At 36.1% G+C, this 15,363-nt stretch overlaps 1 protein-coding gene across 2 annotated transcripts in view; it reads left to right on the top strand.

The window, feature by feature from the left end:
• Window positions 1–15,363, top strand: part of RASGRP1 (RAS guanyl releasing protein 1) — a 42,536-nt gene that overhangs the window by 20,523 nt on the left and 6,650 nt on the right. For both annotated transcript variants that reach the window (XM_032189310.1, XM_032189311.1), the window contains exons 4-13: window positions 253–315; window positions 2,285–2,416; window positions 3,517–3,670; window positions 6,779–6,952; window positions 8,490–8,606; window positions 10,398–10,673; window positions 12,852–12,932; window positions 13,524–13,628; window positions 14,155–14,264; window positions 14,915–15,059. In XM_032189310.1, the coding sequence (XP_032045201.1) occupies window positions 253–315; window positions 2,285–2,416; window positions 3,517–3,670; window positions 6,779–6,952; window positions 8,490–8,606; window positions 10,398–10,673; window positions 12,852–12,932; window positions 13,524–13,628; window positions 14,155–14,264; window positions 14,915–15,059 (1,357 nt within the window). The remainder of the gene's footprint in view (window positions 1–252; window positions 316–2,284; window positions 2,417–3,516; window positions 3,671–6,778; window positions 6,953–8,489; window positions 8,607–10,397; window positions 10,674–12,851; window positions 12,933–13,523; window positions 13,629–14,154; window positions 14,265–14,914; window positions 15,060–15,363) is intronic.

Below are 15,363 nucleotides of genomic sequence, written 5' to 3' on the forward strand. Positions count from 1 at the left end.
GTGTACAAAGCAGTCATTTCAGTATTTAACAGTCTATACTTGGGAAGTTACATCAGTATTACTCAGAGTTGTCATATTTACAGCAAACATTTGCTAGTGATCTTGGAACATAATTTCTATACCTTTGTATAAAACTATAATCTAATATGCCATGAGAATGATTCCTACTATACTTAAAGGTAGGGAAATATTAAGCATGCTACATTTCATATCATATGTGGATAAATATGATTTTCCTTAACAGTTTTCTACCTATCTTAGTGCTTTAGAAAAGAAATCTTCCATGCTATGTGTAAAGATATGCTATTTTGTGAGGTAAGAATATTCTCATACGGTAGCTATTAGTCTGCAGTTGTTCCTGTACCATATAGAAGAATGCTTTTGCATATCTTAAGATGACATTGAAAGAGAAAGAGTTGCATTTCTTCATCTTTTCAAATTTCACTTTAGCAACTTAAAAAATGTCCAGGTAGCCTTGTGTAGATCCATTAAAGTCAGTGCATGAATTACTGGGTCAGTTTCAAACTGATTCTGTATAAGGCTGTACCTTGAACATCAGTGAGAATTGACAGTGTTCAGGAATCAGTAGTGTTGTGTCTAATATTATTATATAGGTCTATTTAAAAAAAAAAAAATGATGTGGGATATTGCAGCTACTTTAATACTAAGCAAAATACATAATAAATACACCATTACCTAATAAATACACCATTGTATTTATTAGGTAATTTTCCCTAGTAACTGTTCTTAGTCACTTGAAATATCCTGGATTGCTTATCACTTTTTTTTTTTCTTTTGGACTAAATGTGATAAAATTTGATATCTTAGTGTAGAGAAAACAAAAAGGAGGAAATAAAGATACAGCTCTGGTAACAGATTAGCATATGATAATTCTTCTTTACATGGAATAGGAAATAACTAGCATCAGTTATGAAAGTGTTTGTTTGTTTAAATGGTGATTCTAGAATCTCAAAGTAGATTGTTAGGTCAGAGTGCTTTGCTATTGTGTGTGGTCAGGGAACATTTTTGCTTCCTGCCAGACTGATGTATATACATGTATGCATCCATGAGAGCACACATTTCCATTCTTCCAACAAGCACAGATCTTTATGTGTATGGGTGTACTGGGTCTGGCTGGGATTGTATTAATTGTCTTCGTACCTGCCTGTATGGTGCTGTGTTTCGAATTTATGACTAAAATGGTGTTTACAATAACAGGTAAAATGTTGCTGTGGTGAACAGTGTTTGCACAGGTTTGCATAGCACCAAGGCTTGCTCAGTTTCCCACCCTGCACCCCAGAGAGTAGGCAAGGAGTGAACAAGAGGTTGGGAGGGGACAAAGCTGGGACAGCTGAACGAGACTGAACAATGGGATATTCCATGCCATATAACAATATGCTCAACAATAAAAACTGAGTTGCCATTCCAAAGTAGCTATACCTTGAATAATGCACGGGCTTCGGTCTGCTCATGAGAGATTGTGAGTGATTGCCATTGCAACACTTGTTTGGTGGTGTTTTTTCATTCTTTTTTTTTTTCTTTTCTTTTATTTTTTTTTTTCTTCTTTTATTCGATTGTTAAACTCTTTTTATCTTAACCCACAAGTTTTTCTCACTTGTGCCCTTTCTATTCTCTCCCGGTCCTGCTGCAGGAGGGAGGAATGAGTGAGTGACTGGGTCGCTGTTTAGTTGCTGACCAGGTTCAACTTACCACAATGGGTGACAATTCACATATGGGAACTGAAATATAAAATACATGACAGAAACATTTTGAATGCCCAACACAGAAAAGTGTAGTTCTCAGAAGATATTTGGTGCACCACCAAACAAATAAATTTAAATAGTAAATTTTTCTTCAGTTAATAGTTAAAATTCTGACTAGCACAGTGTGTTTTCAGACTGAATTATTTCAAGTTCTAAAGGAATATAGAAGATATTTGTGAGATCATGAAGAAAATAATCAGCATGCATATTATCTAAATTTAATGTGAAAACAGAAGATTTAATATTGAATTACTGAATTCCATTCAAAAATGTACTATAGTTTTATACAGAATTTCTATATACAGAAATAAGTAGCTTCTTTTTTAACCTTGAATATTTGATTTCTGATAGAATAAAGCAGAAGCATTTAAAAGCATGGTTTATCCCCTGAAGTTGATCAAAAAGTTGATCAAAAACAAATGATAAACTGGAGCATCTATAGCAACTATCTAAGTTTCAGCCTTACTCATGGTAAAGCAACATCTTTATTTTTGTATTTCTGTTTTTTCACCATACAATAGATATTGGATTACAGAGTTTTGGGTTATGTTCAAAATGGACTCTAAACTATCCGCAACTATGGAGGAATTTCAAGAACTGGTTAAAGCTAATGGTGAGGAGTTACACTGTCGTCTAATTGACACAACTCAAATGTGAGTGCAGAAGTTTCAGTATGCTTAGAAAACAAGCTTTTGTTCTGAATTTCCTTTATTCAAATATAATATCTTTCCAGTACAACAGGGTCATGATCCTACAGTGGGTTAGGTTTAGTCTGTAATAAGATAAGTTGACTGTTATTTATCCTAGAAGAATGTATACCTTATTATAGTCAAAATATATATTACATAGAAGAATAGAATGCCTTTCAAGAATGGCTGACGTTCAGTTGAACTGTTGTGTAGACTGTGCTCTGTACCAGATAAATTTTATTCTATCCAGGGAACTTAGAAAATTTGTAGAGGCCTAATGGTTTTGGAAGGTCTTACTGACTCAGTTGATGAAAAAGGAAAGTAAACTTTAATTGGGTAATAAAGGAGGTAAAATGTGTTTGCATTTTAAAGCCAAAGGTAAGATAGAAGATACAGTTTATTGCATTGTCAGACTCTTTATTTTGTGTGATTTCTAGCTGTAGGATGACTTATACTGTCATGAACAAACCCTACATCTGTACATAAAACTCTACAGCATAGTTCTGTCTTGGGAAGGGAACCTTCCTTGTTATGTTAGGGTAAGATAACTGTGGAACTGCCTAACTATAAATTCGTACTTTGGAAATACACAGGCAAACACAAAGTAGAACTTGGCATGCACTTTATATCTGTTTATGAAAGATGATATTTAGTTTTTCATACTCAAGTAAATTTTGTTACTCTGAAGACAACTATCATAGGAGGAATAATTCTTATTCAGATGCAGGTCAATGAAATATGTTAAGACCTAATAAATCGAAGAACACTGTACACGTTCCATAAAGCCAAAGTTAGGACAGCAGTTTGGAAAGTGCAGTATATGATCTTGTTTTGTTTAGTAATATAGTTGTACTGTACTTATGTGCTTCATTAATGTAATACTAATGTATTCTTATATAATCTGTAATATGTGACAGAAGCTTGCTGTTTAGAAATTCAGGTAATCAACTTTTTAATGCAGTAAAACATGAAAACAATGTAAATTTTGTATTATAAAGAGAAGAAAAGAAATTATCTTCAGAAGATAACTCGGGGTAATTCTGTTTTTAAAATTTCTCTAAAAGAAATTCCAGGGACTGGTCTAGAAAGCTGACACAGCGTGTAAAGGCTAACACCAGCAAGAAACGGAAAGTTTCACTTCTTTTTGATCACCTTGAGCCAGAGGAGCTGTCAGACCACCTTACCTATCTGGAATTTAAGTCTTTCAGAAGAATATCAGTAAGTAATTTATTTTGTTTCATATTTTAAAACAAAAGCAGGAATGATGTAGAAAAGATGTGAGAGGAATAGTATTACAAGATTAACCCTGCAGTGCAAGTAAAACAGTTTTGCTGGAGGGCTAGTAACGTCGAGGTCAATTACAGAACCAGCTGAGAAAACTGTTATCTGTGTATCAGTACAACAAAATGAAGTAGTTAAGTTCCCTGGCCCTGAAATCAAGCAGACTGATTACAGCTCAACTTGCATCTGCAGGGCTAAACTATCATGTCTTCTAGAGAAGGATACTGATGCATGCTGTGTGTTAAGAATATTCCTTGGTCTGTGCTGTCCATATCCATACAGATATATGCATGGACCAAATCCAACTGTTGTTGAGAGAGTGTTAGTGTCATGAGTTGAAATTTTTTCAATTTTATGCTAACAATTATATGTATGGACAAATATATGCCTATGTCTGTGTCCAGGCCCTTCTTGTCTTACTGGAATTGAATTGGCCAGTGATACTTATTCTGAGTACCTTTCTTTTCCCTACAGTTGGGGGGGGGGGGGGGGGGAGGGAGAGTAGAAGCTTTTAAGTAGCTATGGTAGCTATGCAAGAGAGTCAGGGCAGGGTCCATTGGAAGGAAGAGGAATAAACAATCTTCTTCCAAACAATCTGTCCCTATTAGAACAAGTGGTATAATTGGGCACAGAAACAAACATCATCCTTTGACTCAAATCATCAGTCAAGCTGAAAAGGTATGAAGGAAACTTGGAAAGCTCCCAGAGTGTTAATTTCCTGTGGCAATAGGAAAGTAGGAAACAATGCATCATTCTCATACAGTGGCTAAGGGCTTTTCTGCATAAGGAGTAACTGGACTGTGCTTGCCTTTTTTTCTCAAAATAGCAGAATTTGAAAATGAGGTCTAGTAAGGAAGGTGGCTCTCAGTAGATTGCAAATTTCAGTCATGTGTTAGTGTAGTTTATGTGTAGTTTATTTTGAGCTGACTGCACGTGACTCTTCAAGTATTGTGCTAAATTCAAACAGCTGTACAACCAAAGTCATGCATAGACATGCTGCCTGTAGGCAGTACTAATACTTAAAGCTTATACAAGTCTTAATGCTTTCAAGGCTTTGTGCAGACATAAAATAATTAGTGATTAATGAGCATAGCAAGTATGATTGCTGTCAGAGTCTTGGATTTGTCATAGTACTCCAAATTACAGTTACATACCTGCATGCATTTTGGTATAAATTGAGTTTACTGAAACCTCAGATCAGGAAAAAAGTGTGTAATTAAGAAATAGCTTTAATCATTAACTCTTTGCAGAATGTATTCACAATATGCTAAGCCACAGAATCCTTTTCTAACAGGGCAGAATATAGCAGGAACGAGACTGCAAATGGCCTGTTATGTTATCAGTCATTGGCATAACTACTTATAGACTCAGTCATTTGAAAATGAGAAAGGAATACTTGATCCCCTACACATATACAGCACATAGCAAAATCTTCCAGGAGACACCTTGTATCTTGCAGCAAAAAATGCAGGGAGTGGTGTTCACAAAGTAATGACTGCAGGTATGCTTGCACTTGGAAATCATTTTAATGCATAGCTATAAAATACAAGGATCCTATGCTCTCTTATAAGAACCTGCTTTAATGTTGAGGCTCTTTAATTAGTCATTACAATACCAGACCCTTGCATTATTTAAGTACCTGAACTTCTTTACAGTATATGCCGCTTACAGTTCTTTTACAGCTATCTTGAGCCTTTAAGTAGTATTAAATATAAACTTGTTCAGCATTAAAAAAAAAAAAAAAAATCATTTTCTGAAGGAGAGAGCTGGTGACAACAAAATATAAATTAATCAAACTGATTTATAATTGCACTGAAACTGCTACAAAGTTGATAATTATGTAGTCAGATGTTGAAAAATTAATTATCAGTAGAGAGTGGTTGCTTAAATTTCAACATCCAGCCAAATCTGGCTATGGTTCACCATTCAAACAATAACTGTAAGTGCATGCTATGAAATCTTAGAGAGAGCTCTACTTATTACTCATAGTATTTCTTCCATTTTTAATTTCATAAGATGAATCCAGGTGTCTGCTGTTGTCTCTGCTTTTTAGTATTAATAGTTCTCATTAAATGGGTGGGGGGAAACAAAGTTAAAAACACAGAGAGAATGGGCAAGAAACATAGCAGTATTACAATTTATGACCTTTCCTTAAGGATCAGTGCCATTCAGTATATACATGTATTTCTCTGACATTAAGAAAGGAATACATATCTACTATGGCTACAAAAGTTTTTGGTAAGATGTCAGTATTAGTACCCATAGTAAAGAATGAGTATATATATCTCCTGTCAAATCTTCTGATTAGTTACATTTCTGTGCATTCCTGTTAATGGATATATCAAGAGAACAGATAAATGTTGCATCAACAAAAACAAATGATTGCTTCTTTTTAATCTTAATGGGAAGAATGGCTTCAAAGAATGTTTAAACTGTTTGTCCCCTAAACAATTTTGGATCATTTTGGTAAAAGACAACAATCTCACAACCCATATCAAAATATTAAGGAGTCCATAGCCTTTCTTATTTCTTAATGGGTTTAATCACAGTTTTATATAAATATGATTGAACTTGCTTCTTTGTTTTTGTACAGCTTAATTCAGAAGTGTGATGTAGATACATAATTTGAACATAAACCATTACTGAATTACTAGATTGATTGAATCTAGGTTTCTATGGCAAATGTTAGTTAAATGTAATGTACCAATCTGTGGAGCCACTGGAGAGGAAAACCCCAACTTTGCTCATCCTAGGGTTTATAAGAGTCAAAGCTTGTGGGATATACATGATGCAAGTGATGTGATACAAATCATCAAGAAAAGATGCTTTCAGTTAATTTCTGCATTCTGCAGTTAATTACTGCAAGTCTGCTTTAAAGAAAGTTGAACATAGCTTTGACAAAGTAGAGTCTTATGGATATTTAAAGTGCAAGATAGATCTTGTTCTTCAGTATTTAACTTGTAAAGCGCACCTTTATTTGCAAACAGATCACAAGGTGTATGAAATGGAAGATGAATTTTAATATACTTTTTTTTTTCTTTTAAGTTCTCAGATTATCAAAACTACATTGTGAATAGTTGTGTGAAGGAGAATCCAACGATGGAAAGATCAATTGCTCTTTGCAATGGTATCTCTCAGTGGGTGCAGCTAATGGTTCTCAGTAGACCAACACCACAGCTTCGAGCTGAAGTGTTCATCAAGTTCATTCATGTTGCACAGGTCAGTTAAATTTTGACACGTGTTATTGTGGTGGTTCCGCTCGAGTGGGCAGCTGAGCTCCACCACAACCTCTCTCTCACTTTGAGGAGGGGGACCTCCTCAAAGAGGAATGGGGAGACAATACGATGAAAAGGGCTCAAAGGTTGAGATAAGGACAAGGAGATCACACAGTAATTATTGTAACAGGCAAAACAGACTCGGCATAGGGAGAAAGTAAGATTTATTGCTTATTACTAACAAGCTAGAGAAGTGAGAAACAAAGGAAAGAAACCAAAAGCACCTCCCCCCCCCATTCACCATCTTCCACCTCCTCCCCCCCCCCCCAAGCGGCGCAGGAGAACGCGGGAATGGGGGTTATGGTCAGTCTACAGCGCTTCTTCTCTGCCGCTCCTTCTCAGTCACTCTCATCCTCTGTGCTGTGGGGTCCCTCCCACAGGATGCAGTCCTTGATGAACTGATCCAGCGTGGGCTTCCCACCGGCAGCAGCTCTTCCAGAACTGCTCCAGATATGGGTCTGTACCACAGGATCTATCCCTCAGGAGCAAATTGCTCCAACCTGGCTCCCCTACGGGCAGCAGCTCCTGCCAGGTCACCTGCTCCTGTGTGGTCTCCTCTCCACAGGCTACAGGTCCGGCCCGGAATCTGCTCCGGCAGGGGTCTTCCACAGGCGACAGCCTCCCATCAGTGCAGGTCCACCTGCTCCACTGTGGTCTACTCCACGGGCTGCAGCGTGGAACCCTGCTCCACTGTGGTACTCCATGGGCTGCAGGGGGACAGCCTGCTTCACCATGATCCCCACCACAGGCTGCAGGGGACTTCTGCTCCAGTGCCTGGAGCACCTCTCCCCCTCCTTCTTCACTGACCTTGGTGCCTGCAAGTCTGTTCCTCACTCCTCTCAGTCTCCCAGCTGCTGTGTGGTGCTGCGTTTTTATCCCTGTCTTAAATATGCTCTCACAGAGGCGCAAAGCAACATTGCTTATTAGCTTGGCTCTGGTCAGCAGTGGGGCCCTTACCAAACATGGGGCAGCTTCTAGATCCTTCTCACAGAAACCATCCCTATGACCCCCTGCTACCAAAACCTTGCCACATAAACCCTACATAAATAAATAACTACAGTTATTTATTTTGTCTTTCTCTGTAACAGCCCTTTAGATGCTCTTCCCACGCTACTAGTTGGGGGTCAGCTAGGAAAGAGGTGGTGGCAGTGGTCTTCTGATTCATATATACAGTGTACATATGTGTGAGTTCATACCACGTATTCAGTTACATTATCTTCAATGGCACTATGGCTTTCTCATATCTATTCTGAAGAAACTGCACCAACAAACTAGAATTCCTTTTCAATCAGCTGGTGAGATCTGAAGCTGAAACTGCTTATCTTTCTACTGTATGAACTGCTATGGATTATGGGACAAAACTTGTAAGAACAATATTAAACTTGTCCCTGAACAATAGAGGAAATGTAGAATTTGGGTATTCATGTAGAACAATTTCACCCTTTAAATAATAAATACTGACTGTTTTTATGTCAACACAGAAGCTTCACCAGTTGCAGAATTTCAATACATTAATGGCAGTGATAGGAGGTCTCTGTCACAGTTCCATTTCCAGACTCAAGGAAACAAGCTCATGTGTTCCTCATGATGTAACTAAGGTTGGTATTGATTTATAAATGAGATACCTTTAAGGTTTTTTTTTGTCATTGCCTACGCGCACATGCAAAAAAACAAGCTTACTTTGTTAAATCTGACAGATAGAAAGAGGAGAAAAAAAAAAAGGAAAAGAAAAAGGGAGACTCCCTCTGTTCTCTCTGTTCTTTTTTTTTTTTTTTTTTTTTTGGTTGTCATTTCATCTTTACAAACACCAGTTCGTCCTATGCTTTCAACCCTCTCTTAGAGATTTGTAGAGCTTTCTCAATTTTTTTTGTTTGAGTTTGAGAAGATGCATTTTCATTTACATGGAGTAGCACAGAATAGCGTTCAAATACAAATGCAGACAATTAGATCCTAGAATATTTGAGAACAAAACTTTGCTATCCATAGCAACACTCACCAGCCTGAGTCTATAAAATGCTAGCACAGACATTTGCACTTTAAACCTGAAAAGACCAGTTTTGTTCATCTGATCTTTCCCTATGACAGATTTTATCTATTTGAGACTTGAACAAACTTAACTCCAAGACACATATATTGTAATACAGTGTAACATTGGGAATTAGTTGATATATTCATTTTAATTCATGTGAGTTGTAGAATGGACATATTTTTGCTGTGATTCCAGCTACTAAAACTGTGAAGATTTTTTGCTTGTTTGTTTTGGTTTGGTTTTATGAAATGGCTTTAGTCACTTGGTCTTAAGAGACTAATACACTTTATTTTATCTTATTTGTGTCCTGAAAGGTTTCATAAAGTTATCTAAAGAATTTGTTTTGATCACGGTATATTTAAACAGCTTTAATGAACAGTGCATATCTGGAGTATAGAACTGAAATGACTTCCCACTGGTGCAGATCTCAGGATCTATAGATCCAGTTTAGCAAGCTTATTTTAGAAGCATGTTGTTTTACAAATTTCCTCGTTGTGAGGAGTGTACTGCACGTGCCTATGATTTAAGTAACTTTTTGCATCAAGAAATTGTATATAAGCACTAATAAAAACTAAGTAAATTAAGGTTGGTAATTAAATAAACTTTACACTACTAAAGTAATTAAATTTTAACTAAAAAGATTAACTTGTGAAGGTTAAAAATCAAGTGGTTAGACAGGAACTTCCACAAAAAAGCCAACCAACCAACCAAAAAAAAAACCCAAACCAACCAACTAAACAAATAAAATAAATGCTCCAGTGACTTTATAACATTAAAAGTCAGTTTTGTGCCTGTACAGTTATAAGCAAGGAAGGTGTTTATATTGCTAGACATAAGATTTGTTTGGTCTTTGCAACAAGTTATGATATATTTACCATCCTTATCAAGGAAGAAAGTCTTCTTAAAGTGACACAGATGTGCCACTTTGAACTGCAAGAGTTCTGGTCATGTTGTGATAGAATCACAGCACAGTGTAAGGTTTCTCTGCCAGTCCATTCCAGCTGGTGACCTGGAAGTTGGAGAATTACATTCCACATTGTAAGGTGAGGATGCTTGATTTTAGGAAGGTCAGAGACGTGACAGCTGCTTTATCTGCAGAAGCATTCCCTTGATTTGAGAAGATTCTTTCTTTTAATTGACTTAATAGGGAATGTAGGAAGGCATTATAAATGAGGCACATAAGATGTATTATTAATTTAAACAAGGTAAATAACTAGATTTCATTTGGAGCCTTACATTTTTAAATCAATGTTGAGAGTCACAGTGAGCAAACCACTTAAGAATATGGAAAATTCTTGTGATATATGCCCAGAACAGAAGGAGGAACCACTTTTGATTATTTGTGTTCTCTTCTTTTTAGGTGTTTAATGAAATGACAGAATTGCTTTCGTCTTACAAAAACTATGACAGTTATCGACGTGCCTATAATGAGTGCACTAACTTTAAGATCCCAATCCTTGGGGTTCACCTGAAAGACTTGATATCACTTCATGAGGCCATGCCAGACTACTTAGAAGACAAGAAAATTAACATATACAAACTGTACTCTCTGTATAACCACATAAATGAGCTGATACAACTCCAGGAAATGCCACTTCCCCTGGAGGCTAATATGGACCTTGTTCATTTGCTTACAGTAAGTCTATTGGATGAGATAAATACCTCTGTTTAAAAAATGATTTTCAAGTACCTCTCAAATTAAACTAAGTAGAGAATTCCATTAATTATAACACTGTTAAGACTTTTTTTTTTTTTTTTTTTTTTTTTTTTTTCCTTAAAGAAGTGTAAAATAACAGAAGAGGAGAAAAAGTTAGTTTACCTGGCAGCAAGGGTAGAGGTGCCTCATGAACACTATTATTTTAAAGTTTATTGAAATTTGCTCCCAATTACTTACATAAGGAAAGGAAACGTTTATTTACATTTCACTATGGTACCATACATTCTGTGTGTACTTTCCCTACGGAAGCACCCTGACTCCTCTGCTGATTAAGCCTAAATAGGGAAAAAGGTGGAAAGCTTCCTTAGGGTGCACCTTGGAGGCAGAAGATTGCATATAATGCTTGCTCGTGTTGAACATATAAACCTGCACATAAAAGGGGTTCCTCAAGATGTGTAGGGTTAAACATACCACACTTCTAGCCAAGTTTCTTCTGATACTAATAAAACTGTTTGACATAAAGATCAGTCAAGTGTAGTTGTATTGTGCTTCTAGTAATCTCTAGTCAGTACATGTTACGAACAAAATTAATACTTTCTTGTTTCTCAGTTTTGTTTGGCCCTAACAAGTCTCACAGATTGGAAAAGCTAGATAGCCTGCTGACTCTTTCTGGTTATATGCCCTGTTTCAGGAAAACCTGATAGTTAGAATGTTCATGTGCTTAAGGTTATTTGTCCTCTCTGGGAACACTTGTGTAAGGTCTTGTGCCCAGGGCCTGAAACAGGCTATTCAGTACTTCTCATACAGCTACATAAAGTGGTGAATTTCTTCCTGTAAAATGTTTTAAATGCTTTGTCTCAAATGATTAGAAGTAGATCTTTTTCACTAACATTTTATAAAAGTGCCTATTACAAGCTTGTAGAACTTTGGCCACAAGTTCATGTAACTATATATTACAGGACATAACATAAAAGAAATACTTCTTCATTTCAAAGCAGGAGTTTCTCAACTGCTAATATTCCAGGCTGTATGATTTTCTTGTTTGTTCCCTTTTTTTTTTTTTTTTTCTCTCAACACTCTTTCTCCTATGTGTTCCTAACAACAGCCAAATCAGTTTGAAGAGGTAGTAGTGATTACATACATGAATCAATAATTAATAGAAATATCTTGACATTTGCACTAGTTTTTGAGTGTTAGAAAGTACTTTAATATTTCCCCAGGAATCAAAAATTATTCACTACTTTTACTACAACAGCAATCTTTTAGTCATTCACAAGAAAGTTGTTGCACATATAAAATTTAAGCCACATTATTCAGCTTTGGTCTGATGTGTTATTTGCATTCCGCAGTATATTGGTTTCTTATTTTATATATATGTGAGTGTCACCATCTGGATTGATATACTAGGATAACTTGAAACTAATTTTGTTACGGAGAGAGTATTTCAACATTATATTTTCTTCAGACTTGCTTCACATTTCTAATGTGAATATTTTCATACAGTCAAAAAGCGTCATGTTGCCAGTCTTAAAAACTTAACTTGAAATTGTTTCCAATTATTTGCTATACCATTTTCTGGGGCACACCCATAAGCAAAGAGATAAATTTGATAACTTTTTCAAATTCCTTTATTTATCCAGGTGTAAAGTTTCTTGTTTTACATAACTGCAGTTGACAGCTAAGTTCTCACTAAACATATGAGAGTCCATCTTTTATCCTCGTCATATACTCGTTGGTTCAGTGTGGTCCCCTGACATGTTGAAACGAGAATTTTCTGAGAATTATGGTTGACAGACAGTTTCATTGGAATTGTGCTTAGCTGCATGGTAGACTATCTGTATATCATGGGAGTAACAGTTTTTTTTTTCAGGTTACTTATTAACACACAGCTAGTTATGCCTTCAGTCACTTGCCTGTTAGTGGCTGTAGCTGTGTAATGTTACAGATTTCCAGATAACAGCAGCAACATACTGGAATATAGAAATGTGCCTATTTCAAATCATGGTCAACGCCTACACAGCTCAAATGCATTTTTTTCCTGTGGTGCAACCTAAATTAAAAAATAGCCCACCATAATATACTAATGTGTGCCAGGAAGAAATGAATCAAGTAGCAGCAAATGCTTTGGGATTAAACTAATATTGTGTTTGTTTTCAGCTGTCCCTTGATCTGTACTACACAGAAGATGAAATTTATGAGCTTTCATATGCACGAGAGCCAAGAAGTCACCGAGCGGCAGTAAGAGCCTTTCCAGATTCTTAACAAAACAAATTTTGAGCAATTAAATTTTATCCCTTGCATTCATTTTATTTTATATGTTTTTGGCTTAGCATAAACTTCATAGACTGAGCAAAATCTGTTAAAGCATAAATAGTTTGATGGTTGAATAGGATGATGATGAAGCATAAATGAGAGCATATGTGAGACAACACCAATGTTGGTTTTCACAGTACAAACAAAAATGCAGTTACTTTTATAGAGACATCAGGCTCAACCTTGACAAACCATATTGGTTCTTTTAAGTTAAGAATTCTTACATGACTCAAATGATCAAACCTATGAGTGCAGTTTTTGTTCTTGTTTTATAAACATGGAAAAGAGGGAATTTGCAGGGTTGCCAGTGAACTGTGAGAATTTAAACCATTGTTTTGGACAGTTGAGGGAAAAGCTTGCTCTGAAGTACCACATAATTATCAAAAGTATGATGTCGGGTCAGATAAGCCATTTCTGCAGTCCTGTATCACACAGTTCATCATCACAAATTGAGGAAGCATTACACTGAAAATATTTTAACATAGTACTAATAAAGTTCCATTCAATTTATTGTAGCCTTTGACACCTTCCAGACCACCAGTAGTTGCAGACTGGGCCTCAGGAGTAGCCCCAAAACCTGATCCAAAAACCATCAGCAAACATGTTCAGAGGATGGTGGATGTAAGTACAGTTGGACTATCTACCTTACACCTCAATTATAGTCTCAATGTTTAGGTATGAAAAGACACAAAGCAGGGAAAAAAATAGGGCCAGACACAATCAGTGATGTCACCCTATAAGTGAAAATAGGTCTGTCATACAGCTGCTTCTCACATAACATTAAACTGACCAAATAACCCAGGCAGCTGCACGGATTTGGCTAGAGCATCACTGACAGCATTAACTGAGTGTATTAGTACAAGTTGTGCCTTAATGATGATCTTAAAGACTGATGAAATAAGAGCTAGTGTTGTGAAGTGCTCAGTCTGTTTTATGTTGGTTTATCTATACCTTCCTACAAATCAAGAAATCATAATGCTTCTTCAGACTCAAGCAAGAAAAACAATTAAAAAAAACTGTTGTACTGTTGAATAGATATTGAGGGAAAGTGGGAGAGGAATCCTCTGAATACTGTGAAGACTTTCTGAAGTGGTAATTCAATAGTTTCTGTCCATGTTGTAAACTATTCTACTATTATTTTACACAGTCTGTCTTCAAAAATTATGACCATGATCAGGATGGATACATTTCTCAGGAAGAATTTGAAAAGATAGCAGCCAGTTTTCCATTCTCATTTTGTGTAATGACTAAAGACTGGTAAGTACTTACAAACCTCTTAACCTAGTTCTGCTTATCAACTTTGTAGGTCCTGTGTGTGTTATTCTGTTGTTTTGTTGTTGGTGGTTTTGTTTGTTTCCTTTTTTTTACTTCTGTCACTAGAATGGTAAAATCATCCTCTTCACCAACAAATGGAAATGAAAACATAACTGACAAAAGCATCGTAAGAACAGAGATAATAGAAGAAGAAATATTTTTAGAATGATATGCAGTATATACTACTGAGGAACTTTCCAAAGATGGCCTGTTTGTAAAAAAAAAAAAAAAAAAAAAAAAAAAAAAAGAGAGAGAGAGAGAGAATTGGTAAATGTCTATTTTGGCCAAATTAAAAATATTTCTCTCAACACATTAAAGCATGGAAAAATGCAAACATGGTTATTTCAAAGTTTTAAAATAGTTTTGAGGTTGCACCTCATATACAAGTAGTTCATTTATCCTTACAAGCTGCAATTGTAATGTGTAGAAAAGCTTCTGTAGACTTTGTTAATTGTTGACAAAATTACTGATATCGCTGTAGTTCTTGGCCAATTAAAGTATTGCCACTATAAATTGTGAAGGTATGTTTAGCTCTCCTTATTGTTTTTAAGAAAAGAGGTGCCTCACAAACACCTTTTCTTGTTTATTTTCAGGGAAGGTCTGATTAGCAGGGATGAAATAACTGCTTACTTTATGAGGGCTAGCTCAATCTATTCCAAATTAGGACTTGGGTTTGCTCACAACTTCCAAGAAACCACTTATTTAAGGCCTACTTTCTGCGACAACTGTGCTGGATTTGTAAGTTCACTTTTTAGTAAACTATGTTAATATTGTCTAGAAAAATGCCTATTTTTATCTCATAATTACTTTGTGTCACATACAGAAATGAATCTGCTTAAAACACCAGTGAAACTACAACCATCAGGCTATTGCCTGTGTAGCTATTTAATGTACCCTTTAAATCCCTCTTGGCAGTGCTATTATTTGTTTAAACATGGCTCCTACCTTGTGGTATTTGGCTGTGTCACTCTCCGAGAAGACTTTCCAAATCCAGAGAGCTCTGCTCTCTGGGGACAGTGACAGGACCCGAGTGAATGGCATG

This window comes from Aythya fuligula, chromosome 5 (assembly GCF_009819795.1).
Source record: "Aythya fuligula isolate bAytFul2 chromosome 5, bAytFul2.pri, whole genome shotgun sequence".
In the NCBI taxonomy this organism is placed as follows: Eukaryota; Metazoa; Chordata; class Aves; order Anseriformes; family Anatidae; genus Aythya; species Aythya fuligula.